General features: G+C 46.6%; 1 protein-coding gene across 7 annotated transcripts in view; it reads right to left on the minus strand.

Annotated features, from left to right (window-relative positions):
* Positions 1-6: 6 nt before the first annotated feature.
* The window catches only part of LOC110530221 (chloride channel protein 2), a 78908-nt gene continuing 54201 nt past the window's right edge, over positions 7-24713 (minus strand). For 2 of the 7 annotated variants that reach the window (XM_036985783.1, XM_036985786.1), the window contains exons 4-24: positions 18681-18809; positions 18058-18191; positions 17607-17687; positions 16985-17008; positions 16580-16658; positions 16288-16413; positions 16068-16152; positions 15745-15846; positions 9260-9362; positions 8808-8963; positions 8483-8552; positions 8277-8387; positions 6578-6791; positions 6240-6373; positions 5595-5869; positions 5041-5253; positions 4588-4653; positions 4108-4146; positions 3878-3982; positions 2975-3061; positions 7-2444 (exon numbers count right to left, since the gene is read on the minus strand). In XM_036985783.1, the coding sequence (XP_036841678.1) occupies positions 1896-2444; positions 2975-3061; positions 3878-3982; positions 4108-4146; positions 4588-4653; positions 5041-5253; positions 5595-5869; positions 6240-6373; positions 6578-6791; positions 8277-8387; positions 8483-8552; positions 8808-8963; positions 9260-9362; positions 15745-15846; positions 16068-16152; positions 16288-16413; positions 16580-16658; positions 16985-17008; positions 17607-17687; positions 18058-18191; positions 18681-18809 (2882 nt within the window). In that variant the 3' untranslated portion in view covers positions 7-1895. Of the gene's footprint in view, positions 2445-2974; positions 3062-3877; positions 3983-4107; positions 4147-4587; positions 4654-5040; positions 5254-5594; positions 6105-6239; positions 6374-6577; positions 6792-8276; positions 8388-8482; positions 8553-8807; positions 8964-9259; positions 9363-15744; positions 15847-16067; positions 16153-16287; positions 16414-16579; positions 16659-16984; positions 17009-17606; positions 17688-18057; positions 18192-18680; positions 18810-24713 lie in introns of those variants that run through there. The other 5 variants (XM_036985784.1, XM_036985785.1, XR_005052924.1 and 2 more) reach the window with 5 other exon arrangements.

Raw genomic sequence — 24713 nt, forward strand, 5'->3', positions numbered from 1 at the left:
GATTTACATCTCAAAGTTTTGTTGAAATTTAATGTACAAAAAAACAATTAGTATGTTTTCTGAAAAATAACAATGGCTGTTGATCTGAAATGCATATTCTCCTATGTACAATGCGTAGATTTCCGTCATAATGTATTTTCATATGTACAAACCATTTACAGGCCGGGGCTATATAAAGGGAGAAACTACAGTCTTATTGCTTAACTAGCGCTGTTAATTACCTTATACACTCTATACATTAGACTCAGTTTACATTATATCTTGTATGGCGAGCACTACTTCACATTCTATGTGCATACAAAAGTAAGACGACAATAAATGGTTTGCGCAACTGACTTTTTTTTTACAGAAGAAAATGAACCGTTAAATTGTAGTTGTTATGGCAGGGTTTTTACATAGAATTGAAATATATATATAATGGCTCAAATCTGTCAACAGAGCTAAGAGAAATGATTGAAGAGACAAATTACATAACATCTGTTTGATGAACTCATTTTATAATGAGACTGTGGAGAACAGTCACACACTCTCTCTACAACAGTTGTTTCAGTCCTTTATAGAGGCTTCTATTGCTCACCAGTACACTTGGAGACTTATAACTGTGCTTCTAAGCTGGTAGTACATATTTCTAAACTGGTTTCAAGGCCAGGCAGGCTGTATTAATCATTTTCAATGTGTGTGTGGTGTGTATTTTCTAGGAGATTATTTTCTATGTGTAGATTTATGAATGTGTACGGTGTTCATTTACTTAGTGCTCGATTCAATTTGTGTTACAGAAGATCCACAGCACAATTGAAATGTGCAGCACTTACCGTGAACGTAGTGTCCGCTAATGCGGGAACATTGCCTTCAAAATGTCAATCGCACGGCAACGCGGATCTTCAGCGCCACGGATTGAATCGAGCCCTTGTGCGTGTACTATTGGCCTATGTGCATATGTGTGCTCACAACAACTGATGTTGTCTCTCTCTCCACATAACCAACTTTTCCTGTGCAATGTAACGTGTCATTAACACTCACATCATTCCAGAAACATGCGGAACACGGTACAGTAGATAGGATACGATATTCACATAACATCCTATCTCAAGAAATGTAAGATACAAAATGACACTGTGACCAAAACACCCTGTTACAAGACAAGAAACTCTCTAACGTCCGTCCGCCCTCCTACCTTAATGCCAGACAAGGCTATATGTACTTTGAGTTAAATTCATGTTAATTACAATGTGCTTCACAAATGCTCTTAACCCTGTGGGATGCCATTTTATGACTGAGCAATGTCAACGTGTTGGCCTTTTCTCAGCTGCCTTAGGGTAGTAACTTATTGTCTTTCTCTTAATATCCCATTTCAGATATGACTGTACATGCACTTATACTGCAATTACAGAATGTCCTTTAGAATGTAGCTGTGAAAATATGTAGATTTTATAGGCCACTTAATCTAAAGTGAGACCCTCCCTTCTCTTTCCTCTCTCTCCTTTCCTTTATCCCTCTGATCTGCTTTCTCTCTCTATGTGTGTTATTTGTAGCTATATTTAGGGGGGGAAATGTAGTTTGGCTCTGATAATCAAACTGAGAATAGAAGTGTCAGCACCAGATGGGTGCATGGGCAAGGTTCCACCAAGTCTCACACACACACACGCGCACGCACAAACACACACACACACACACACACACACACACACCCCAAAACACTTTGTTAAACACAGAACCATGTTGTCACATTCACTCAGTTACTCTATCACTCACACAGGAATACGAGCTCATTTACACCAACACACGCGCACACAATACATTGTGGACACAGACAGATCCAGGTGAACGTGACCTCTAAGGTTGTAGAAACCTCAACGAACCACGAAGCAACTCCTAACTGTCCCTCGCCCCTTCTGTCATTCCGATTGGTCCTCAGTGCGGTTGGGACTTCGCTTACACTGCAGTTCTGATTGGTCCATTTGCTCTATGTTCTGGGGTGTGGTTCCATGTGGTGGGGTTCCATGTTCCTTCGCCGGCTCCAATTGGTCAGTCTCAGGGAGGTGGGAGGGGTCAAAATCACAGGCCAGCTCTGATTCATCAGTGTGGGAAGGGCTGCACTCTAAGATAAACTCCTCTGTTTGGTCCTCTGTTATTGAGAGGCTTTCCTGAAGAACCAATTCCGATGGCGGGTCCATATTGTCAGTGGGGATGGTTTCAAACTCCATATCTGATTGGTCCTGTATGAAGTGGACAGGGGTCTCCTCATCCATAACGTCCAATTGGTCCTCCATGTCGGGCGGGGTGGGTTCCCGTGGTAACGAGAGGCCTCTGTGGCGGTTCCAAAGCTTGTGCAGCTCTGTCACCTCGGAAACACTGGTAGTGTTGCCGCTGTCACGGAAACTGGCCAAAGGGGGGCGAACTTTCACCCCTGTCACCGTCACTGAACCCTCTATGGCCTTACGCAGCTAGAGGTTAGACAGAGAGAGGAGAGGTAGAGCGATTGGAGGGCGAGGGAAAATAATCAAATAGGGAGCAAGGATGAAAAGAGACGGAGGAGAGGATGGAAAGAAACGGGGGAGAGGATGGAAAGAAGATTGGAGAGAGAGAGAGACAGAGATATAGAATTGAACATTATGATGTGATTTTGGATTACACGGAGTAGTGATTCATATTACGCTTTTGATTCCATCTCCAAGCGCACTGGGTTGTTAATCTGCATCAACTTTTGTAAAGAGCAGATTGATTAGCCTTGATTGCTTCTGATTCATGAAGCACAACATTGTCCTTAGGACTGATCTGAGGTGGTGACACTATTCAAACAACCGCAGCCAAAACGTAAAGAGGACATGTTCCTGTGATGTCATATCATGTGTTTGCAGTGATTTTGATGTGAAGTGCACTCAAATCAAACATAGTATGATGACATCCGTGTTGAAAATACAAATAACTACATGACCGTGACATAAGGGTTCTTCTAATGCACGGGAACACCCACCTCCCTGAGGGAGACCACGCCCACCAGCCGCCCTGTACTGGTCACATAGGCATGGTCCAGTCCCAGCAGGGAGAAGATGGTGTGAGTCTGGAGAGAGAGAGAGAGAGAGGGGATGGAGTGAGAGAGGGGGGATGGAGAGAGAGAGAGAGGGGATAGAGAGAGAGGGGGTGGAGAGAGAGGGGATGGAGAGAGAGAGAGAGAGAGTGAGAGGAGATGGAGTGAAAGAGAGGGAGAGAGAGGGGGGATGGAGAGAGAGAGAGAGAGAGAGGGGATGGAGAGAGAGAGGGGATGGAGAGAGAGAGGTGATGGAGAGAGAGAGAGGGGATGGAGAGAGAGAGAGGGGGGATGGAGAGAGAGAGACAGAGAGAGAGGGGGGATGGAGAGAGAGGGGGGTAGAGAGAGAGAGAGGGGGGGTGGAGAGACAGGGGGGTGGAGAGAGAGAGAGAGAGAGAGAGAGAGAGAGAGAGAGAGAGAGAGAGAGAGAGAGAGAGAGGGAATGAGAGAGAGAGGGTAAAACATAATTGAGAACAAATTGTCTATTAGAAAAATGCCATGGTTTTAGTGCAGAGACTTCTATTTGTAATAAAAGGCTCCTGACTAGTGGAGCTGTGTGTTATCATATCTCTGTCACCAACCCCATCAATCAAAGGGGTCATCAAGGGCAGAGGGAAGAGAACCATTTTATGGGATAGAACTCAGATTTTGTCGGACACCTGTAGCCTGGTTATATTTCTAGATTTTAGTCATTTAGCAGATGCTCTGCTCATGTCTGCCTTGGCAGTGAAACAACGACAACAAGTATCACAAGAAAAACCTTCACAACTAAGACGTATCAGTTGGGTTACTATGTAGACCAGTAAGAGATCGGTAGATTGAGTGACAGGTGAACTGATGACGACACACCTTATGCAGAGATGTCCGCTCCACAAGCTGAAAAGGGGCGGGGTCTATCTTGCAGTTGTTGAAATCCACTGGCTCGTCCAGCTGTTGCTCCTCCCACTCTGCTATCTGTGAGAGTGGATTCAAAACTCAGCCAATAAAAGAACATCTATAAAGATCTCACATCAGTCACTGCATTTTCATTTAGCTTTTGACTGACATGCAAGTTTACCAATGAGAGAGTTCAGTCTTACTTCGTTTGTGGTCATGTCATCCTCTACTTCAGGGGACTCCTGAAAACAAAGAGAGACAGTGGTTACACCCACATACACACAAACACAAATATACAATGAATCCATACCACCATTGCATATGAGCGCAAAAGACTAACAACACATACCAAACAATGAGACTAACACATAACCACAATCAAAAGTGCATGTTTCTGCCCCTGCAGCTACGCTGTTACTCGGCTGGCTTTGTGAGTCACTGCTGATTTAGCTTTTGTTGGCTAAATAATCAGCTGAATCACTAAAATTACTTAACTCAGATTTGGTCAATTGTGCCTTCCTCTCTCCTTCTCATTTCTCTCTCTCTACAAAGTGTTACAAAGCCGCAGTATATTTTGGGTTGGTAGAAGTACCCAAAGCGATTATGGTCGGTCACTTGCTCTATGCTAGGTCGCTAGGCAACGGTTACTTAGCAACGGGCTCTAATGCGGGCGGCAGTCTTACCGCCGCCATGGAGATCCTGACTCGTTTGGGCCCCCTGCTCTCAGGAGCCTCTGGCTCTGCCGGGCTCTTAAAGCCAGGGAGAGAAGGGAGTAACATAGCAGAACGTTAGCACAACGTTAACACAACCTAAAAACAACGTTACAGCAACGTTATACTCTATAATGGTCTTACCAGCTGATAAGGAGAGAGGAGACGGATAGTGGGTGATGTAAATATGAATGCAATGTTACTGCAACGCAGAACGCTTGTTAAGCTTCTCTTACTAAGGAGAGGGAGGAGAGGTGCAATGGCGTAACATCAGCGCAATGTTACGTGACAGCAAAGCTGGGGCTTAAAGTTACCAAAGATTCTCTGAGGACAGAGTGGACGTAAAGGAAGGAGGCATATGAGGATACAAGCATACACACAAAAACATAAACACATGCACGTACACACACTTACACTCACACTCACCTCGAGTAGCTCTCTCTCAGGGTCACCACAGGAAAGGGTCTGCTGAGAGCCTGACAGAGGAGAGGGAGTCGGCGTGTCTCTATTAATTGAGAGAGTATGTATACTGTTCGGTGTCTCTGTGTTGTGAATAGTAGGGACAGTTTTCATTGCAGATTTGAGTGGCAGCTGAGAGTTGGACACAGCTGCACTGAAAGAGGACTCCTCTGTTGAGATCTAGATAGAGACACACAATACACACACACACACACACACACACACACACACACACACACACACACACACACACACACACACACACCCTGTAAGTCAAACTTCACAGACGTCCCCTACCAGACACACCAAACCAGCCCCACACCTACTGTACATACACACACACCTATCCTAACACACACCTTTCCAAACACACACCCTGACTCACACATTTTCTGTAAGCAATATCTGTCCATCCACATACATACATTATGTATGGATAACTACCCCCCACTCTTGACGGTAACAGTGACTTTAAGTCGCACGCAGGGCTACCTCCTCACGTGAGCGGGAGTCCGACTCACCTCCGCTACACTCACCAGGAAGCGAACCCCATGGCGTGCGCTGGTATTGGAGGAGTTGGAGGTGTAGGAGTGTGTGTGTGTGCAGGGTGGGCTGGGGGGACTGTCCATGGTGTCCAGGCTGGTCAGGTGTGTGTGCGCGCCCAGTGTGTGTGTGTGTGTGCCGTTGTCCTGGGCGTGCCTCCGGAGGTGGTCGAGCCTGCGCGTTGGACCCAGCTGGAGGGACAGGAGTGACTGGAGCTGGGAGCGCTCTATAGAACCCAACAGGATCATAGAGTCTGAGGGACAGAGAGAGAGAGAGAGGGAGGGAGAGAGGGGAAGAGTGGGATAGGAAGATAGGGAAAGTGACGAAATAGGGGAGAAAAGAGTAAAGGAGAATAAGGGAGAGGAGATAGAGGAAGAGAAAAGGGGTGCAGGGAATAGGGGAGAAAGGAGAGGAGAGAAAGAGGGAACAGTAAGGGAGAGTAATAAGCAGAGTACGGAATAGATGGAATAGGACACAAAAACAAAAGGCTGGAAGAAGTGAAAGACACGGGAGAGAAGAAGGAAAGCGGTAGAGAGGGAGACATGTGTCATGGTGTCATGGAGGAAGGATGCATCTTGGATTCATAGCTGACTACAGATGTGCAGTTGCACACGTACCCTTACCTGTGGACTCAACCAGGGCCAGTGTTTTCAGCTGTCCAGTCATCAGGACCTCCTGTACCTCTCGGTAGGAGGAGGAGAGAGTGATGTAACGCACGTCTCTAACCATGATGTCCTCCACACGGATGTTATACTTCCTGAAGGAGGAGACGAGGAGAAGAGAGCAGGAGAAGGGGTAAGAATGAAAGAGGAGATAGACGAAGAGAGGACAAGAAATTATGTTAAGAAGAGAGAATCAGTCAAGAAGACAGTTGAAAACAGAAGAGAATAAAGAAAAGGGAGTAACAGAAAGCAAGGGAGATAGAGACATGAACAAAGGAAAGATGGACAGACAGACTTACTCGTGGTGCCCCATGCCCAGTTCAGGGAGATAGGGTAGTTTCTTGATCCTGATGATAGAGTCGTATAGCGAGGGCTGGAGGGACTGGGCTACGGCGTTGGCCAGGATCACCGCTATCATCACCGGCAGGATGTGGCTGATCTGACCCGTCAGCTCAAACACGATGACTGCTGTCGACACCGTGTGAGTCACTGCCCCCGACAACGCCGCTGCACCTGGGGGAGGAGGGAAACACAGTATGGATGATGATGAATATGACTTGGCCCAAAGTGGTGGAACGTTTTTTTTTACAACTACAGAGAGTACAGAAAGGCTGTTAGCAGCACAGGGTCAGTAGTGTGTGTGTCCACATTTCATTCATTACATCTCTCCACAAAAAAAACTTGTTTCATAAGCAATAGGTGAACAGGTTCTCAATGCTACTGTACGTTTATTTGTTAGCTTTACTGTTTTAGACAACAAAACAAATGAAAGCTCAAGCTAGCGATGTGATTGTAATAGTTACATTTACATGTTGGTCCTGGTCAGTCCCTGGATGGGACACCAGATGCTGCTGGAAGTGGTGTTGGAGGGCCAGTAGGAGGCATTCTTTCCTCTGGTCTAAAAAATATTGCAATGCCCCAGGGCACTGCCCTGTGTAGGGTGCCGTCTTTCGGATGGGACGTTAAACGGGTGTCCTGACTCTGAGGTCATTAAAGATCCCATGGCAATTATCGTGAGAGTAGGGGTGTTAACCCCGGTGTCCTGGCTAAATTCCCAATCTGGCCCTCAAACCATCACGGTCACCTAATAATCCCCAGTTTACAATTGGCTCATTCATCCCCCTTCTCTCCCCTGTAACTATTCCCCAGGTCGATGCTGCAATTGAGAACATGTTCTCAGTCAACTTACCTGGTAAAATAACGGATAAATAAAAAAATTCTACTAATCTATTTTTTATTTTATTTAAATTTTACCTTTATTTAACTAGGCAAGTCAGTTAAGAAAAATTCTTATTTTCAATGACGGCCTAGGAACAGTGGGTTAACTGCCTGTTCAGGGGCAGAACGACAGATTTGTACCTTGTACCTTCCGGTTATTAGTCCAACGCTCTAACCACTAGGCTACCCTGCCGCCCCAATAATCTATCAGATCAACAAAGAGCAGAAAATGATTTAACTTTTTATTTCAATCCTTAATCCGCTTGTCTGCTTTATCGTAGCATAATATATTTTCACCAGTCACATTCAATAAGGTAGCACAATTGACGAAAATAGCTTCGGCATCACACCCTCCTGCATTTTTCAATCATGTTAGAGAACAGAAAGATCCAAGATGGCTCCCATAAGTAGATACAAAATAGCTGTAATGAGACCTTGAAGATGAAAAAACGGGTTGGTTTTAGTGCAACTGGTGGAGTTCCGCCTGCAGTTTCAATCACATCAGAGAACAGAAACGGCCAAGATAGACCCTATGGTGAAGTATCAGGTTTTGTTTTAAGCATAAGTGGACATGTAAGAGCCGTAATGGTGCCTAGTCGTGCAACTAGTCGTGCACCGCCTGCCGATTCAATCACATCAGAGAGAGCCAAAATGGAGGGGCCTATGGTAAATTCAGTCGTCTCAGGTTCGGATTCAGCCATAAGTGAACACGTTAGAACTGTAATGGGGCCTTGAAAGCAAAAAACAGGTTTGTTTTAATGCAACTGGTGATGTACTCACCCACTACAGCATAGCCGCCAGGCACTATAGGATAGACACTACCATCAGCATGGATGCCATCAGGGAACATGATAGCCATGGTCTCGCCTACCAAACGTCCAAATGCCGCACCTGCACATCCCATACATAAAGTGTTAGTGTACATACAGGTGTTTTTAGTGTGTATGGCTAAATACACAAATTCGCACACACAGCAAGTGTCTTACCAATGAGGAAAACTGGCATGAAGGCCCCACATGGGACAGGCATGGTGGTAGCTACTGCAGACATCCAGAACTGAGGAGAGATAAAGATAGAGACGTAATAGAGGAAACTGAAAACAGACACACTGGGGCAGAACATTTGACATCAACACAATCACAGATTCACACCGAGACAGGCCATCACTGTAAGTAAGAATGTGTTCTTAATTGACTCACCTGGATGAATAAAGGTTCAATAAAAATGATTAAAAACAAACAACATCAGCCTCACCTATCCCAAAACCACACAGAAACCCACTCTCTCGATCTCAAATCAATGAACACGTACCTTCATGACGATGAAGAGGATGAGAGTGATGAAGACGTTAACCTGGGGGTGTTTCCAGGCGTGGGAGTGGCTGATGTAGTCAAACTCCTCGGCAACGCCCTGCCGACACCATGTTCTGTTGTCCAACAACGCCACCAGAGACTCATGCTGCGTCAGCTGAGGAGACAAGGAGCGACAGAACTGTTAGGCATGGGATATACTGTATCAATCGTAATAGTCTAAAATGGTTTCCTTTCCTTGTCTCCTTCCATTATCTGATCTAACAGAATAGGATCGGTGAAGACAACACAGAACTGATCCTTCATATCAAATACTATGAAGGGGACAAGGAAGGAAGGTGTTTTAGACAAATGAAATGCATCCTTGGTCTAATATTTTGAAAAATGTATCATACACATTGTGGTTGACAGATACACAGACACAGATATTTTTTTTAAAGTGTAACTTCTGACCTGTCCAGCCATGAACTGTCCAAACCCAGGGGGGAAGGTGAGGGTTGAGATGATCAAGGTGACCATAGCAGGATACACCAGACGTCTGACATGGAGAGAGGAGCTGTGGGTCATTAGAGTGAGTGAGTGAGTGAGTGTCCCGCTATGATAAATTAATAATACGTTTGCAATATTATTTTTATGTGAACTCAAGTTTGCATTTTCAAGTTGACAGTTCTTGTTCAAAGCCCTATATATATTGCCAGGTCAAACGTTTGGACACACCTACTCATTCCAGGGCTTTTCTTTATTTTTTACTATTTTCTACATTGTAGAATAATAGTGAAGACATCAAAACTATGAAAAAAACACATATGGAATCATGTAGTCCCCTAAAAAGTGTTATATAAAATACATTTTTATTTGTCATTGTGATTCTTCAAAGTAGCCACCCTTTGCCTTGATGGAAGCTTTGAACACTCTTGACATCTCTCAACCAGCTAAATGAGGTGGTCACCTGGAATGCATTTCAATTAACAGGTGTGTCTGTTAATTTGTGGATTTTCATTCCTTCTTAATGCGTTTGAGCCAATCAGTTGTGGTGTGACAAGGTAGGGGTGGTATACAGAAGATAGCCCTATTTGGTAAAAGACCAATTCCATATTATGGCAAGAACAGCTCAAATTAGCAAAGAGAAATGACAGTGCATCATTACTTTAATTAAAAAGGCAACATTCTCAAGACTACTGCAGAATGGTTTCTGTTCAAATTGTGTGGTTTTAAGAACCAAAACGCAATTACATTATGCATGTGGTGCTGTTCTTTGTTTCTATTGATTGAATTAGAACTACACAATAACAAAATATGCAGGCTGTACATGAGTAGCTTTTTGTGTGAAGTAGCCTTTATGAAATAAATGGTTGGAGACCACTGCTCTAGCTCAAACTGTTCAAATATTACCCAGCTTCACCTGGAATGCTTTCCCAACAGTCTTGAAGGAGTTCTCACATATGCTGTGCACTTGTTGGCTGCTTTTCCTTCACTCTGCGGTCCAACTCATCACAAACATATCTCAATTGGATTGAGGTCGGGTGATTGTGGAGGCCAGGTCATCTGATGCAGCACTCCATCAATCTCCTTCTTGGTTAAATAGCCCTTACACAGCCTGGATATTTGTTTTTGGTCATTGTCCTGTTGAGCATTATCCCACTAAGCACAAACCAGATGGGATGGCGTAGCGCTGCAGAATGCTGTGGTAGCCATGCTGGTTAGGTGTGCCTTGATTTCAAGAATAAATCACTGACAGTGTCACCAGCAAAGCACACCCACACCATCACACCTCCTCCTCCATGCTTCACGGTGGGAACCACACATGCAGAGATCATCCATTCACCTACTATGCGTCTCACAATGGCACGGCGGTTGGAATCAAAAATCTTTGGGTCTTCCTTTCCTGTGGCGGTCCTCATGAGAGCCAGTTTCATTATAGCGCTTGATGGTTTTTGCGACTGGACTTGAAGAAACTTTCAAAGTTGACTGACCTTCATGTCTATATGGGATCGGTGTCCTTATACCGGGACGGTTGATGCTAACATGCGCTAACATGCGGTAATGTGACTAGGATGACATTATAAGTAACAACAAACTTTCCAGGACATAGTCTACCCATATACAAAGTGCACAACAACCAAGAACTATTATATAATGACAAGTGATTTGATGCATTCACCTCTGAAGGTAAATAATGTACTTGCATTCAATAATCTTGCTCTGATTTGTCATCCTGAAGGTCCCAGAGATAGAATGTAGTATAGTTTGTTTGATAAAATCTATTTTTATATTCAAATGTAGGAACTGGGTTCTACAGTTTGAACCCCTGCTGTCTCTGGCGCCACACCCTCCCTGCCCGGCCATCTAGATGTGTATAAGCTAATAATCCATCATGTACAGTATGACATTCATGGGAGTGTGTAAACCTTAATTTTGTATTATCATATCATTTTTGCATGTTCTCTATAGTTATGTACTTGAAAATGTATCAGTTGACCAATTTGGCACATTTGGGTAGACGTAATACAAAATACTGTGCAGTATTGCAATGCTTTACTGGATCAATCTGAAACTTTGCACACACACTGCTGCCATCTAGTGGCCAACATCTAAATTGAGCCTAAACTGCAATATTATATTACGGCCTTTCTCATGCATTTCAAATATCATAAAAATAAAAAATATAGAAAACGCATGTTTTTTTGTTTGTATTATCTTTTAACAGATTGAGTGTGTTATATTCTCCTACACATTTCCACAAACTTCAGTGTTTCCTTTCAAATGGTATCAAGAATATGCATATCCTTGCTTCAGGTCCTGATCTACAGGCAGTTAGATTTGGGTATGTCATTGTATGTGGAAAATGAAAAAAAAAGGGTTAGATCCTTAAGAGGTGTAAGAGAAAAAAGGGTTTTACATTTGAACCAATCTGTAGCCTGCAGTTACAGGACTAGGCTGCTAACATTTTTTTTGAACAACAACCACAGTGAGTAGGCTACATATTTGCCAACAAATCGTGAAGAAAAAGTATGAGGAATAGAAAAATTGGATTCCCAGCAAGCACATTCATATTTTTTGGGGCGCGCTGAAGCAATGTCACCATGAAAATGTTTAAAATGAACTTGCTTTAGCAGCATACATATTAGAAATTGCTTATTTTGTACATATTACTTAGGGACAGATCAAAATGTACTGTGGGGGAAGTGTGGTCCAAAATAGGGGAGGGTTGTCAAACGTTTTGTTGTTGCTTTGGTGTGGGGGGGGTGGGGGGTTCCTGATTTACATTCTCTCTTCTTCTGAAGGCAATGCTCCCTGGGCGCTCCAACTGACTCCGACAGTTGAACTTGAGGTGAGGAAGACTGTTTCAGGCCTATAAAATAACAATAGAAATATTTGGATGTAAAATGTACAAATTACCCTCCTTCTGTACGTCTATATCTGTAGAGTAGTAGCCATCTGACATGAAGAAATGCATGTCGGTGTCGTAGCATGCTCTCTATCTCTCTGGGGTTAGGCCTAAGCTTCTCATCCTTTATATATTTATACTCTACCGTTCAAAAGTTTGGGGTCACTTGGAAATGCCCTTGTTTTTGAAAGAAAAGCACATTTCCTCAACTGGCAGCTTCATTAAATTGTACCCGCAAAACACCAGTCTCCACGTCAACAGTGAAGACATATATAGCCTATTAAACTATGATCATACCGTGGACACCTAAGCCTTTGCATGCAATGCCCTAATACATTTAGTGCTCAAATATCTGACAGCTGAACCGGGAGGTGGACAATTATTGTTTTCGAAAAGTACCTAAAGAAAAAAAAAAAATTGGATAAAAAAGTTGCATATTCTACACATAGAAACACAAGGAATAGTGTTTTTTCGTAATTTGATAAAGGCTGTTTTAAAGGACACTTAAATGTGGCCAACAGCCCTCGTTTATTGATGGCGCTGTCTGCGCCAGGTTGGATCTGAATGCAGATGGATGTCCAAGGAATTTCTCAAAGGTCCGGTACATTAAAATGTTGCCTGTCATGTGGTCCAGCGCTGAAATTGCATATTGTTTTTGTGAAGATTTTAGAACATTCACGTGAAATCTGTCGCCAACTGGATGGGAACCTAGCTATATACACCCTAAAGACTATGGCAAGTGCACTAGTCCAGTGTCACTATGATTATGCCTGCACATCATGGTTCACCAGCAGTTCCTAACATCTAAAAAATTATCTACCGGCCAAACAAGCTTTTAAGAATTTTATTTTAAACTCCCCCCTCATACTGATCTGGAGGTTGAGCATGTTTTAGTCGCCATCTTTGGGATGTGTCTGTATCTATGTCATTGCCACAATAGAAATACATCCCCAAACTTTATTGTGCAATGCCTGTCACTTGAAAAAATCTTTGTGTATAAATCTTTGTGTACAAATAAAAGCAATCAATCCAAACTGTGCAGCGGCCAATTGATGAATGGAAAGAGACATCTGTTACAAAACATCAAAAAGTTGAATGACCCTCGGAGATTGTCAAGCCAAGCCTTCTGTCACGGTCGTCATATGGAGGAGACCAAGGTGCAGCGTGGTGGGCGTACATACTTCTTTATTATAAGATGTCGCCAACAAAACAATAAACATCAAACAAAACCGTGACACCAACGTAGTGCTCACAGGCAACTATACATGGAAAACTACCCACAAATACAGGTGGAGAAAAAGGCTACCTAAGTATGGTTCTCAATCAGAGACAACGATAGACAGCTGCCTCTGATTGAGAACCACACCCGGCCAAACACACAGAAATACAAATCATAGAAAAAGGGACATAGAGGGATGTGTTTTCTGTATGTCAAGATTGAAATAGTCTATTTATTGTGTTGTTGAAAACGCAAGCTATGATATTGAAGTGCCGAAGTCAGTACGCTTTGTTTATTGGTTGTGTGGTGCATTGGCACAGAAACCTGTTGGTGGAGAATTTGTTGCATATATTTTATAGAATTATAAATATGGCATCCAAATGTAAAAAATCTGATTTCCCCCTAGCTGATCATTGTCTGCAGCCGGCTGATCATAGTGTAATGAAACAAGCAGGGAGAGTGAGCTCATAGCCCTGCGACTGTACCCATAAAAATATCCATATTTATAAACACAGGGTCGCTACAGTTATTGTTATTTGTGGTCATAAACATTATTTTGAGTTCATTCTATGGAGGGGGGAGGGTGTTACATTTATTTATATGTGGAAATATTTTACTTTGGGAAGGGGGTGCATCATTTTTTTATGACATCTTGAGTTGGGCCAGCCCCTCCCCCCCAGTGAATTTCGATCTGTTCCTTACCAAGCCAAGCAGAGCTGTTTGTTTTTATCGACATTTAGCGCACACATATTGGCTACATTGTAACCTCAAAGCGGCCACGGTGGGCTCACCCAGGACTGTTACTTTTGTAACTGAATGAAAATGTTTTAACAATGTCATTTAACCGATTGATGTTGGGAAATGGATGGCAAAGTGCAGAATGGTGTTAAATGCCTCTACACAGTTTGGGGAGGATTCTCCCCCCCCCCCCCATGCTCATCATGGCTCTTACAGGAAAAGTTAAATTACAAATTGAATTTGTTCGCGGTGCGCACTTCTCAAATGATATGTAACAACACCATGTGACCAACACCGTCGGACATGAAACAACATAAAAAAAACAACAACAAAATAGATTAAAAAATATATATTTTGCAGGTGCCTTTTCATTTTATACACCAGTGGTGCAACTACGGTAGTGCTTTCTAACGGGACTGAACTAAAACAGTGGTGCAACTACGGTAGTGTTTTCTAACGGGACTGAACTAAAACAGTGGTGCAACTACGGTAGTGCTTTCTAACAGCACTGAACTAAAACAGTGGTGCAACTACGGTAGTGCTTTCTAACGGGACTGAACTAAAACAGTGGTGCAACTACGGTAGTGCTTTCTAACAGCACTGAACTAAAACAGTGGTGTGCGGAAGGAAGTAAAACATTCCAGTGGTCAAAACCATTCATCTTGAGGTGACCTGAACGCAAAATGCAATCTGTTCATTATTATATCATATATAACATGGACACACCTACTAGCTCAAAACATTACTAATCATTGAAAATAACAAATTACCCAAAGGATCATGATCATTTTCTGGTTGAAAAAAGTGGGTGTTTGGGTTGTTGAGGGTGCAACAGTGCTGACCTGTTGCAGCCTCGACAACCACTGTGATTATTATTATTTGACCATGCTGGTCATTTATGAACATTTTGAACATCGTGGCCATGTTCTGTTATAATCTCCACCTGGCACAGCCAGAAGAGGACTGGCCACCCCTCATAGCCTGGTTCCTCTCTAGGTTTCTTCCTAGGTTTTGGCCTTTCTCGGGAGTTTTTCCTAGCCACCGTGCTTCTACAACTGCATTGCTTGCTGTTTGGGGTTTTAGGCTGGGTTTCTGTACAGCACTTTGAGATATCAGCTGATGTGAGAAGGGCTTTATAAATAAATGTTTTTAATATAATAATATAATAATAATATAATATGTGTTGCTCAGGTGCTCCCATCCTGTTTTACAGTGTTTATCTTCACTATAATACACTGCTGTTCATGTACGAAAGAACTCAGGGCTTTAGCCTTTTGGGGGCCCAAAGTGAGATATGGTTGGGGGCCTCACACCTCATAACCCTTGGGTCCAAAACATGACTTGAGAGAATGTTAGTTTATTTGTAGTCATGCTGCACTTTGTGTATTATAGAATTCCAACTCTCAAAAGTGTTTTCTTTCAAACTCTCTCAAATTTGTAAAAATATTTTTTATTTTTGTCTGGGCCGCAAACGCGCAGTGTGTGGTCCACGTAAAGGGTGAGCCGGCGCTGTGTGTGTGTGTTTGGTGTGTGTAGCAGTGTATGAAGTTGTGTGTGTGTGTGTGTGTGTGCGCGTGTGTGTGTTAGACTCACTTCCTGAGCAGGAACTTGTTGATTGTCTTCTGTTTCCTCATACATTCTACTATCAGTCTGTTCAGGTAGACAAAGAGAGCCCCACCAAAACCACACGCAATCCTGAGGAGGAGAGGGGACAGTGTCACACACCATTCTAGTTCAATAGCCATTGAAGCCAATAGCCATTGAAGCCAATAGGCAATAGCCATTGAAGCCAACAGCCATTGAAGCCAATAGTCAATAGCCAATAGTCATTGAAGCCAATAGCCATTGAAGTGATCAGAATGAGGAGGAGTCAGACCTGGGCGTGTTGGACACAAAAGACAAACAAGAAACCGTACCCCAGGATGGCGAAGGCTGGCAGCTCCTGGAGGTCAAAGGGGAAGTCCAGGCGGAAACGTGTCTTAAAGAGGGCTGTGATGGTCTCTGAGTGAAAGACAGACATAGAGAGAAGAGAAAGAAATAGGGAGGAATAACATGAGTCACCACCGACTAACTATTGACTCAGTGACGTAGACCCAAAGCCCTTCCCCTTACACACACTCACACACACCTCCTCACCTTCGTCCTGGTTCCACACAGCCAATACTCTGAAGATGAAGGCGCTGAAGGTGGCAGCGAAGAAGCCCCTCCAGTAGTTCCTCACCGCAAAGAACGTAGACGTTACCTCAATGCTGAAGAGCACACCTGCAACACACACACACACACACACACACACACACACACACACACACACACACACACACACACACACACACACACACACACACACACACACACACACACACACACTTTTGCAGTAACACAATTCTTTCACTTATTGTAATTCTCACCCAAAGTATATTCTAATTACCTCCAATGGGGGCAGCGAAGCAGCAGCCTACCCCCACTGCACACGCTGCTGATAGCATCTCAGTGTTCCTCAGCTCATTCTGTAGGAATAGGAACACACACACACGTATGTGCAAGCACCCATAGTACATACACACACACACACATGTAAACACACATACACATATACACATTTCTGGTAAAGAGGGAAGGCCTAGGGCATTGGAATACAATGGAGTCACAGAGAGGAACTCTAGAATGAACAGACTAACATGAAGTCAAGGGAGATGTCATGTGTCATTCACATAGAATATAATAGGAACCCTTGATTAGAAATGGAATGATGCTCACATGACGCTCCAACATGTGTACATGAAACGTGGAAACTCTGAGATGTGCACATACTCAGACACACGTGCACTCGTACCTTGTTTCCCTCAAAGGGCTCTTCCTTAAGCAGTAAGTGGGAAAAGACAGAAATCTGAGTGAGTACCTAAGAGTTCAAAAGAAGAAAAGCAGAGACCAAAATCTTCTGGGATATTCTCTTTGATGCGTCATTGCGTTGGTTTTTTTTGGACCGAAAGTATATGCAATCTCTTATAGTGACTGGGTTCAAATGGATTGAGCGCTGACACTGATCAATATGGAAGCCCAATAAAGTAGACAGTCTTATTTGACTCTTGCTGACTTGACACTTTCTTCCTTCATCTCCCTTTCCCTCCCTCTCCTTGTTCTCCTCCTCCTCCTTTTCCTCCTCTTCCTCCAAGTCTTGGGTGGTGTATGGCAGAGAAAGTAATCTCTTGGCAGACTGAGAACCATAGACCGGAGCCAGACTGGAGCCCAGGATTGGACTCAGGTGAGTGGAGGTGAGAGTGGGTCCTGGAGGGGTGGCAGGCTGGTCAGACAGGTACCACACAGATACTAAACCAAATTGAGTGGGAGTAAGCGTGTGTGAAGGGTTAAAGGTTAGGTGTGTGTGTGTGTGTGTGTGTGTGTGTGTGTGTGTGTGTGTGTATGTGTATGTGTGTGTGTGAGGGGGGGTCTCTCACCTTGTAGAGTCCACCAAACAAGGCAGCCAAGAACTTGCTCAGGAGGGCTGCACAGAGACTGGCCACATGAACGAACGGGCCCTGAGAGAGTGATCGGAGGAGAGAGAGAGAGAGAGAGAGAGAGAGAGAGAGAGAGAGAGAGAGAGAGAGAGAGAAAGAGAAAGAGAGAGATGGAGGGGTAGGGGTTTATAGGATGAGGGAGGGGGAAAGGGAGAAAAAAAAGCCAGAACTAAACCAATTTCAGATCAGGGCCCGTATTCATAAAGCCTCTCAGAGTAGGACTTCTGATCTAGGATCAGGTCGCCCCCTGTCCATAACCTTATTCATTATGATCTAAAGGCAAAACTGTTCCTAGATCAGAACTTCTACTCTGAGATTCTTGATAAACACGAACGCAGGAATTTCAAACATATCCCTTTCATTCTGTAACAGTCCACTAGGGGTTTCCCACCTCCTTTCCCAGGGGCATGCCACTGCCCAGAGCACAGGTCAGCCCAATAACTTTGGCCACAAAGGTTTTAAAGGTGAGATATTCCTTCAGCACTACGCCTCTCAGAATGGTCTTCATCTCTGGGATACCCGAACCTGAGAAAGAAGAGGAGAGAAAGGAGAAAGAGCAGAGGTGGGAGAGGAGAGGGCCGGAGGAGGGGGAGGGAGGAGGGAGAGAGAAGGAAGGGGAGTAAAAGGTATATTCATGCATCAACTTCAAGATTATGTATTCAAGGCTGTCAGTACTAGCGGTTTCAAGGATATAGTCAATGATGTCCTGAAGTTGTATAACCTTTGCCAACTACTCTTGTGAACGGAGTCCACTCCATACATCTGTGACCTTTAAACAATCATGCACAGTGTTTCATTCTGTATGTAAATGAGGTATTTACATATATGAGTGTGCATGATTAGCAATGAATTTAGGTGTGAGGTGAAATTGAATGAGAGAGTACATGTGTGTGTGTGTGTGTGTGTGTGTGTGTGTGTGTGTGTGTGTGTGTGTGTGTGTGTGCGCGCCCATTCATGTAATTGCGTGTGTGTGTATGTGTATGTGTCACACTTGAGCGTGGGTGTGTCTCTTACCCACAGCCTGCGGGGACAGTATCTGTGTGAACCCTGCTGAGAAAGTGATGAGCACCACTGGGTAGGTGACCCATGCCAGGTACTGCAGGAGCATGTTACTGTCCAGTCCCCCGTACATCCACTTCTGAGCTGCACAGACACACAGAGATACATTAAATCGATGAAATAAACTTTTTTTTACACTAGGGGGGCTCGGAATATCTCTCTCACTCTCACGCCAGCTACCTTTCTCTCTTTCTCCCTCCCTCCGTCCCGTTCTCTCTCTCTCCCTCCCTCCGTCCCGTTCTCTCTTTCTCCCTCCCTCTGTCCCGTTCTCTCTCTCTCTCTCCCTCTGTCCTGTTCTCCCTTTCTCCATCCCTCTGTCCCGTTCTCTCTTTCTCCCTCCCTCTGATCCGTTCTCTCTCTCTCTCTCCCTCTGTTCCGGTCTCTCTCTCTCCCTCCCTCTGTTCCGTTCTCTCTCTCTCCCTCCCTCTGTTCCGTTCTCTCTTTCGCCCTCCCTCTGTTCCGTTCTCTATTTCTCTCTCCCTCTGTTCCGTTCTCTCTTTCGCCCTCCCTCTGTTCCGTTCTCTCTTTCGCCCTCCCTCTGTTCCGTTCTCTCTTTCGCCCTCCCTCTGTTCCGTTCTCTCTTTCTCTCTCCCTCTGTTCCGTTCTCTCTTTCTCTCTCCCTCTGTTCCGTTCTCTCTTTCTCTCTCCCTCTGTTCCGTTCTCTCTTTCTCTCTCCCTCTGTTCCGTTCTCTCTTTCTCTCTCCCTCTGTTCCGTTCTCTCTTTCTCCCTGCCTCTGTTCTGTTCTCTCTCTCTCTCTCCCTCCGTTCCGTTCTCTCTTTCGCCCTCCCTCCGTTCCTTTCTCTCTCTCTCCCTCCCTCCGTTCCGTTCTCTCTCTCTCCCTCCGTTCCTTTCTCTCTTTCTCCCTCCCTCTGTTCCGTTCTCTCTTTCTCGCTCCCTCTGTTCCGTTCTCTCTTTCGCCCTCCCTCCGTTCCGTTCTCTCTTTCGCCCTCCCTCCGTTCTGTTCTCTTTTTCGCCCTCCCTCCGTTCCGTTCTCTCGTTCTCCCTCCCTCTGTCCCGTTCTCTTTTTCTCCCTCCCTCTGTTCCCTTATCTCTTTCTCCCTCCCTCTGTTCCGTTCTCTCTTTCTCTCTCCCTCTGTTCCGTTCTCTCTTTCGCCCTCCCTCTGTTCCGTTCTCTCTTTCGCCCTCCCTCTGTTCCGTTCTCTCTTTCTCCCTCCCTCTGTTCCGTTCTCTCTTTCTCCCTCCCTCTGTTCCGTTCTCTCTTTCTCTTTCCCTCTGTTCCGTTCTCTCTTTCGCCCTCCCTCTGTTCCGTTCTCTCTTTCGCCCTCCCTCTGTTCCGTTCTCTCTTTCTCCCTCCCTCTGTTCCGTTCTCTCTTTCGCCCTCCCTCTGTTCCGTTCTCTCTTTCGCCCTCCCTCTGTTCCGTTCTCTCTTTCTCTCTCCCTCTGTTCCGTTCTCTCTTTCGCCCTCCCTCCGTTCCGTTCTCTCTTTCGCCCTCCCTCCGTTCCGTTCTCTCTCTTTCCCTCCCTCCATCCCGTTCTCTCTCTCTCTCCCTCCCTCTGTTCCGTTCTCTCTCTCTCCCTCCCTCTGTTCCGTTCTCTCTTTCGCCCTCCCTCCGTTCCGTTCTCTCTTTCGCCCTCCCTCCGTTCCGTTCTCTCTTTCCCTCCCTCCATCCCGTTCTCTCTCTCTCTCTCCCTCCCTCCGTTCCGTTCTCTCTCTCTCCCTCCCTCCGTTCTGTTCTCTCTTTCTCCCTCCCTCTGTCCCGTTCTCTCTTTCTCCCTCCCTCTGTCCCGTTCTCTTTTTCTCCCTCCATCTGTTCCGTTCTCTCTTTCTCCCTCAATCTGTTCCGTTCTCTCTTTCTCTCTCCCTCCGTTCCGTTCTCTCTTTCGCCCTCCCTCCGTTCTCTCTCTCTCCCTCCCAACGTTCCGTTCTCTCTCTCCCTCCCAACGTTCCGTTCTCTCTTTCTCCCTCCCTCTGTCCCGTTCTCTCTTTCTCCCTCCCTCTGTCCCGTTCTCTCTCTCTCTCTCCCTCTGTCCTGTTCTCCCTTTCTCCATACCTCTGTCCCGTTCTCTCTTTCTCCCTCCCTCTGATCCGTTCTCTCTCTCTCTCTCCCTCTGTTCCGGTCTCTCTCTCTCCCTCCCTCTGTTCCGTTCTCTCTCTCTCCCTCCCTCTGTTCCGTTCTCTTTCTCCCTCCCTCTGTTCCGTTCTCTCTTTCTCTCTCCCTCTGTTCCGTTCTCTCTTTCGCCCTCCCTCTGTTCCGTTCTCTCTTTCGCCCTCCCTCTGTTCCGTTCTCTCTTTCGCCCTCCGTTCCGTTCTCTCTTTCTCTCTCCCTCTGTTCCGTTCTCTCTTTCTCTCTCCCTCTGTTCCGTTCTCTCTTTCTCTCTCCCTCTGTTCCGTTCTCTCTTTCTCTCTCCCTCTGTTCCGTTCTCTCTTTCTCTCTCCCTCTGTTCCGTTCTCTCTTTCTCCCTGCCTCTGTTCTGTTCTCTCTCTCTCTCTCCCTCCGTTCCGTTCTCTCTTTCGCCCTCCCTCCGTTCCTTTCTCTCTCTCTCCCTCCCTCCGTTCCGTTCTCTCTCTCTCTCTCCCTCCGTTCCGTTCTCTCTTTCTCCCTCCCTCTGTTCCGTTCTCTCTTTCTCGCTCCCTCTGTTCCGTTCTCTCTTTCGCCCTCCCTCCGTTCCGTTCTCTCTTTCGCCCTCCCTCCGTTCTGTTCTCTTTTTCGCCCTCCCTCCGTTCCGTTCTCTCGTTCTCCCTCCCTCTGTCCCGTTCTCTTTTTCTCCCTCCCTCTGTTCCCTTATCTCTTTCTCTCTCCCTCTGTTCCGTTCTCTCTTTCGCCCTCCCTCTGTTCCGTTCTCTTTCGCCCTCCCTCTGTTCCGTTCTCTCTTTCTCCCTCCCTCTGTTCCGTTCTCTCTTTCTCCCTCCCTCTGTTCCGTTCTCTCTTTCTCTTTCCCTCTGTTCCGTTCTCTCTTTCTCTCTCCCTCTGTTCCGTTCTCTCTTTCGCCCTCCCTCTGTTCCGTTCTCTCTTTCGCCCTCCCTCTGTTCCGTTCTCTCTTTCGCCCTCCCTCTGTTCCGTTCTCTCTTTCGCCCTCCCTCTGTTCCGTTCTCTCTTTCGCCCTCCCTCTGTTCCTTTATCTCTTTCTCTCTCCCTCTGTTCCGTTCTCTCTTTCGCCCTCCCTCCGTTCCGTTCTCTCTTTCGCCCTCCCTCCGTTCCGTTCTCTCTCTTTCCCTCCCTCCATCCCGTTCTCTCTCTCTCTCCCTCCCTCTGTTCCGTTCTCTCTCTCTCCCTCCCTCTGTTCCGTTCTCTCTTTCGCCCTCCCTCCGTTCCGTTCTCTCTTTCGCCCTCCCTCCGTTCCGTTCTCTCTTTCCCTCCCTCCATCCCGTTCTCTCTCTCTCTCTCCCTCCCTCCGTTCCGTTCTCTCTCTCTCCCTCCCTCCGTTCTGTTCTCTCTTTCTCCCTCCCTCTGTCCCGTTCTCTCTTTCTCCCTCCCTCTGTCCCGTTCTCTTTTTCTCCCTCCATCTGTTCCGTTCTCTCTTTCTCCCTCAATCTGTTCCGTTCTCTCTTTCTCTCTCCCTCCGTTCCGTTCTCTCTTTCGCCCTCCCTCCGTTCTCTCTCTCTCCCTCCCAACGTTCCGTTCTCTCTCTCCCTCCCAACGTTCCGTTCTCTCTTTCTCCCTCCCTCTGTCCCGTCTCTCTTTCCTCCTCCCTCTGTCCCGTTCTCTCTTTCTCCCTACCTCTGTCCCGTTCTCTTTTTCTCCCTCCATCTGTTCCGTTCTCTCTTTCTCCATCCGTCTGTTCCGTTCTCTTTTTTCTCTCTCCCTCCGTTCCGTTCTCTCTTTCCGCCCTCCCCTCGTTCCGTTCTCTCTCTCTCCCTCCCAACGTTCCGTTCTCTCTCTCCCTCCCTCCGTTCCGTTCTCTCTCTCTCCCTCCCTCTGTCCCGTTCTCTCTTTCTCCCTCCCTCTGTCCCGTTCTCTCTTTCTCCCTCCCTCTGTCCCGTTCTCTCTTTCGCCCTCCCTCTGTTCCGTTCTCTCTCTCCCTCCCTCCGTTCCGTTCTCTCATTCTCCCTCCCTCTGTCACGTTCTCTCTCTCTCTCTCTCCCTCTGTTCCGTTCTCTCTCTCTCTCTCCCTCTGTTCCGTTCTCTCTTTCTCCCTCCCTCTGTTCCGTTCTCTCTTTCGCCCTCCCTCTGTTCCGTTCTCTCTTTTGCCCTCCCTCTGTTCCGTTCTCTCTTTCGCCCTCTCTCTGTTCCGTTCTCTCTCTCTCCCTCCCTCTGTCCCGTTCTCTTTTTCTCCCTCCCTCTGTTCCGTTCTCTCTCTCTCCCTCCCTGCGTTCCGTTCTCTCTTTCTCCCTCCCTCTGTCCTGTTCTCTCTCTCTCCCTCCCTCTGTCCTGTTCTCACTTTCTCCCTCCCTCTGTTCCGTTCTCTCTTTCGCCCTCCCTCTGTTCCGTTCTCTATTTCTCTCTCCCTCTGTTCCGTTCTCTCTTTCTCTCTCCCTCTGTTCCGTTCTCTCTATCTCCCTCCCTCTGTTCCGTTCTCTCTCTCTCTCCCTCCCTCTCTCCTTCCGTTACGTTCTCTCTTTCTCCCTCCCTCCGTTCCGTTCTCTCTTTCGCCCTCCCTCCGTTCCGTTCTCTCTTTCGCCCTCCCTCCGTTCCGTTCTCTCTTTCTCCCTCCCTCTGTTCCGTTCTCCCTTTCTCCCTCCCTCTGTTCCGTTCTCTCTTTCTCTCTCCCTCTGTTCCGTTCTCTCTTTCTCTCTCCCTCTGTTCCGTTCTCTCTTTCGCCCTCCCTCTGTTCCGTTCTCTCTTTCGCCCTCCCTCTGTTCCGTTCTCTCTTTCGCCCTCCCTCTGTTCCGTTCTCTCTTTCTCTCTCCCTCTGTTCCGTTCTCTCTTTCGCCCTCCCTCCGTTCCGTTCTCTCTTTCTCCCTCCCGCCGTTCCGTTCTCTCTCTTTCCCTCCCTCCATCCCGTTCTCTCTCTCTCTCCCTCCCTCCGTTCCGTTCTCTCTCTCTCCCTCCCTCTTTTCCGTTCTCTCTTTCGCCCTCCCTCCGTTCCGTTCTCTCTTTCGCCCTCCCTCCGTTCCGTTCTCTCTTTCCCTCCCTCCATCCCGTTCTCTCTCTCTCTCTCCCTCCCTCCGTTCCGTTCTCTCTCTCTCCCTCCCTCCGTTCTGTTCTCTCTTTCTCCCTCCCTCTGTCCCGTTCTCTCTTTCTCCCTCCCTCTGTCCCGTTCTCTTTTTCTCCCTCCATCTGTTCCGTTCTCTCTTTCTCCCTCCGTCTGTTCCGTTCTCTCTTTCTCTCTCCCTCCGTTCCGTTCTCTCTTTCGCCCTCCCTCCGTTCCGTTCTCTCTCTCTCCCTCCCAACGTTCCGTTCTCTCTCTCCCTCCCTCCGTTCCGTTCTCTCTCTCTCCCTCCCTCTGTCCCGTTCTCTCTTTCTCCCTCCCTCTGTCCCGTTCTCTCTTTCTCCCTCCCTCTGTCCCGTTCTCTCTTTCGCCCTCCCTCTGTTCCGTTCTCTCTCTCCCTCCCTCCGTTCCGTTCTCTCATTCTCCCTCCCTCTGTCACGTTCTCTCTCTCTCTCTCTCTCTCCCTCTGTTCCGTTCTCTCTCTCTCTCTCCCTCTGTTCCGTTCTCTCTTTCTCCCTCCCTCTGTTCCGTTCTCTCTTTCGCCCTCCCTCTGTTCCGTTCTCTCTTTTGCCCTCCCTCTGTTCCGTTCTCTCTTTCGCCCTCTCTCTGTTCCGTTCTCTCTCTCTCCCTCCCTCTGTCCCGTTCTCTTTTTCTCCCTCCCTCTGTTCCGTTCTCTCTCTCTCCCTCCCTCCGTTCCGTTCTCTCTTTCTCCCTCCCTCTGTCCTGTTCTCTCTCTCTCCCTCCCTCTGTCCTGTTCTCACTCTCTCCCTCCCTCTGTTCCGTTCTCTCTTTCTCCCTCCCTCTGTTCCATTCTCTCTTTCTCCCTCCCTCTGTTCCGTTCTCTCTTTCTCTCTCCCTCTGTTCCGTTCTCTCTTTCTCTCTCCCTCTGTTCCGTTCTCTCTTTCGCCCTCCCTCTGTTCCGTTCTCTCTTTCGC

Source organism: Oncorhynchus mykiss, chromosome 8 (genome assembly GCF_013265735.2).
Source record: "Oncorhynchus mykiss isolate Arlee chromosome 8, USDA_OmykA_1.1, whole genome shotgun sequence".
In the NCBI taxonomy this organism is placed as follows: Eukaryota; Metazoa; Chordata; class Actinopteri; order Salmoniformes; family Salmonidae; genus Oncorhynchus; species Oncorhynchus mykiss.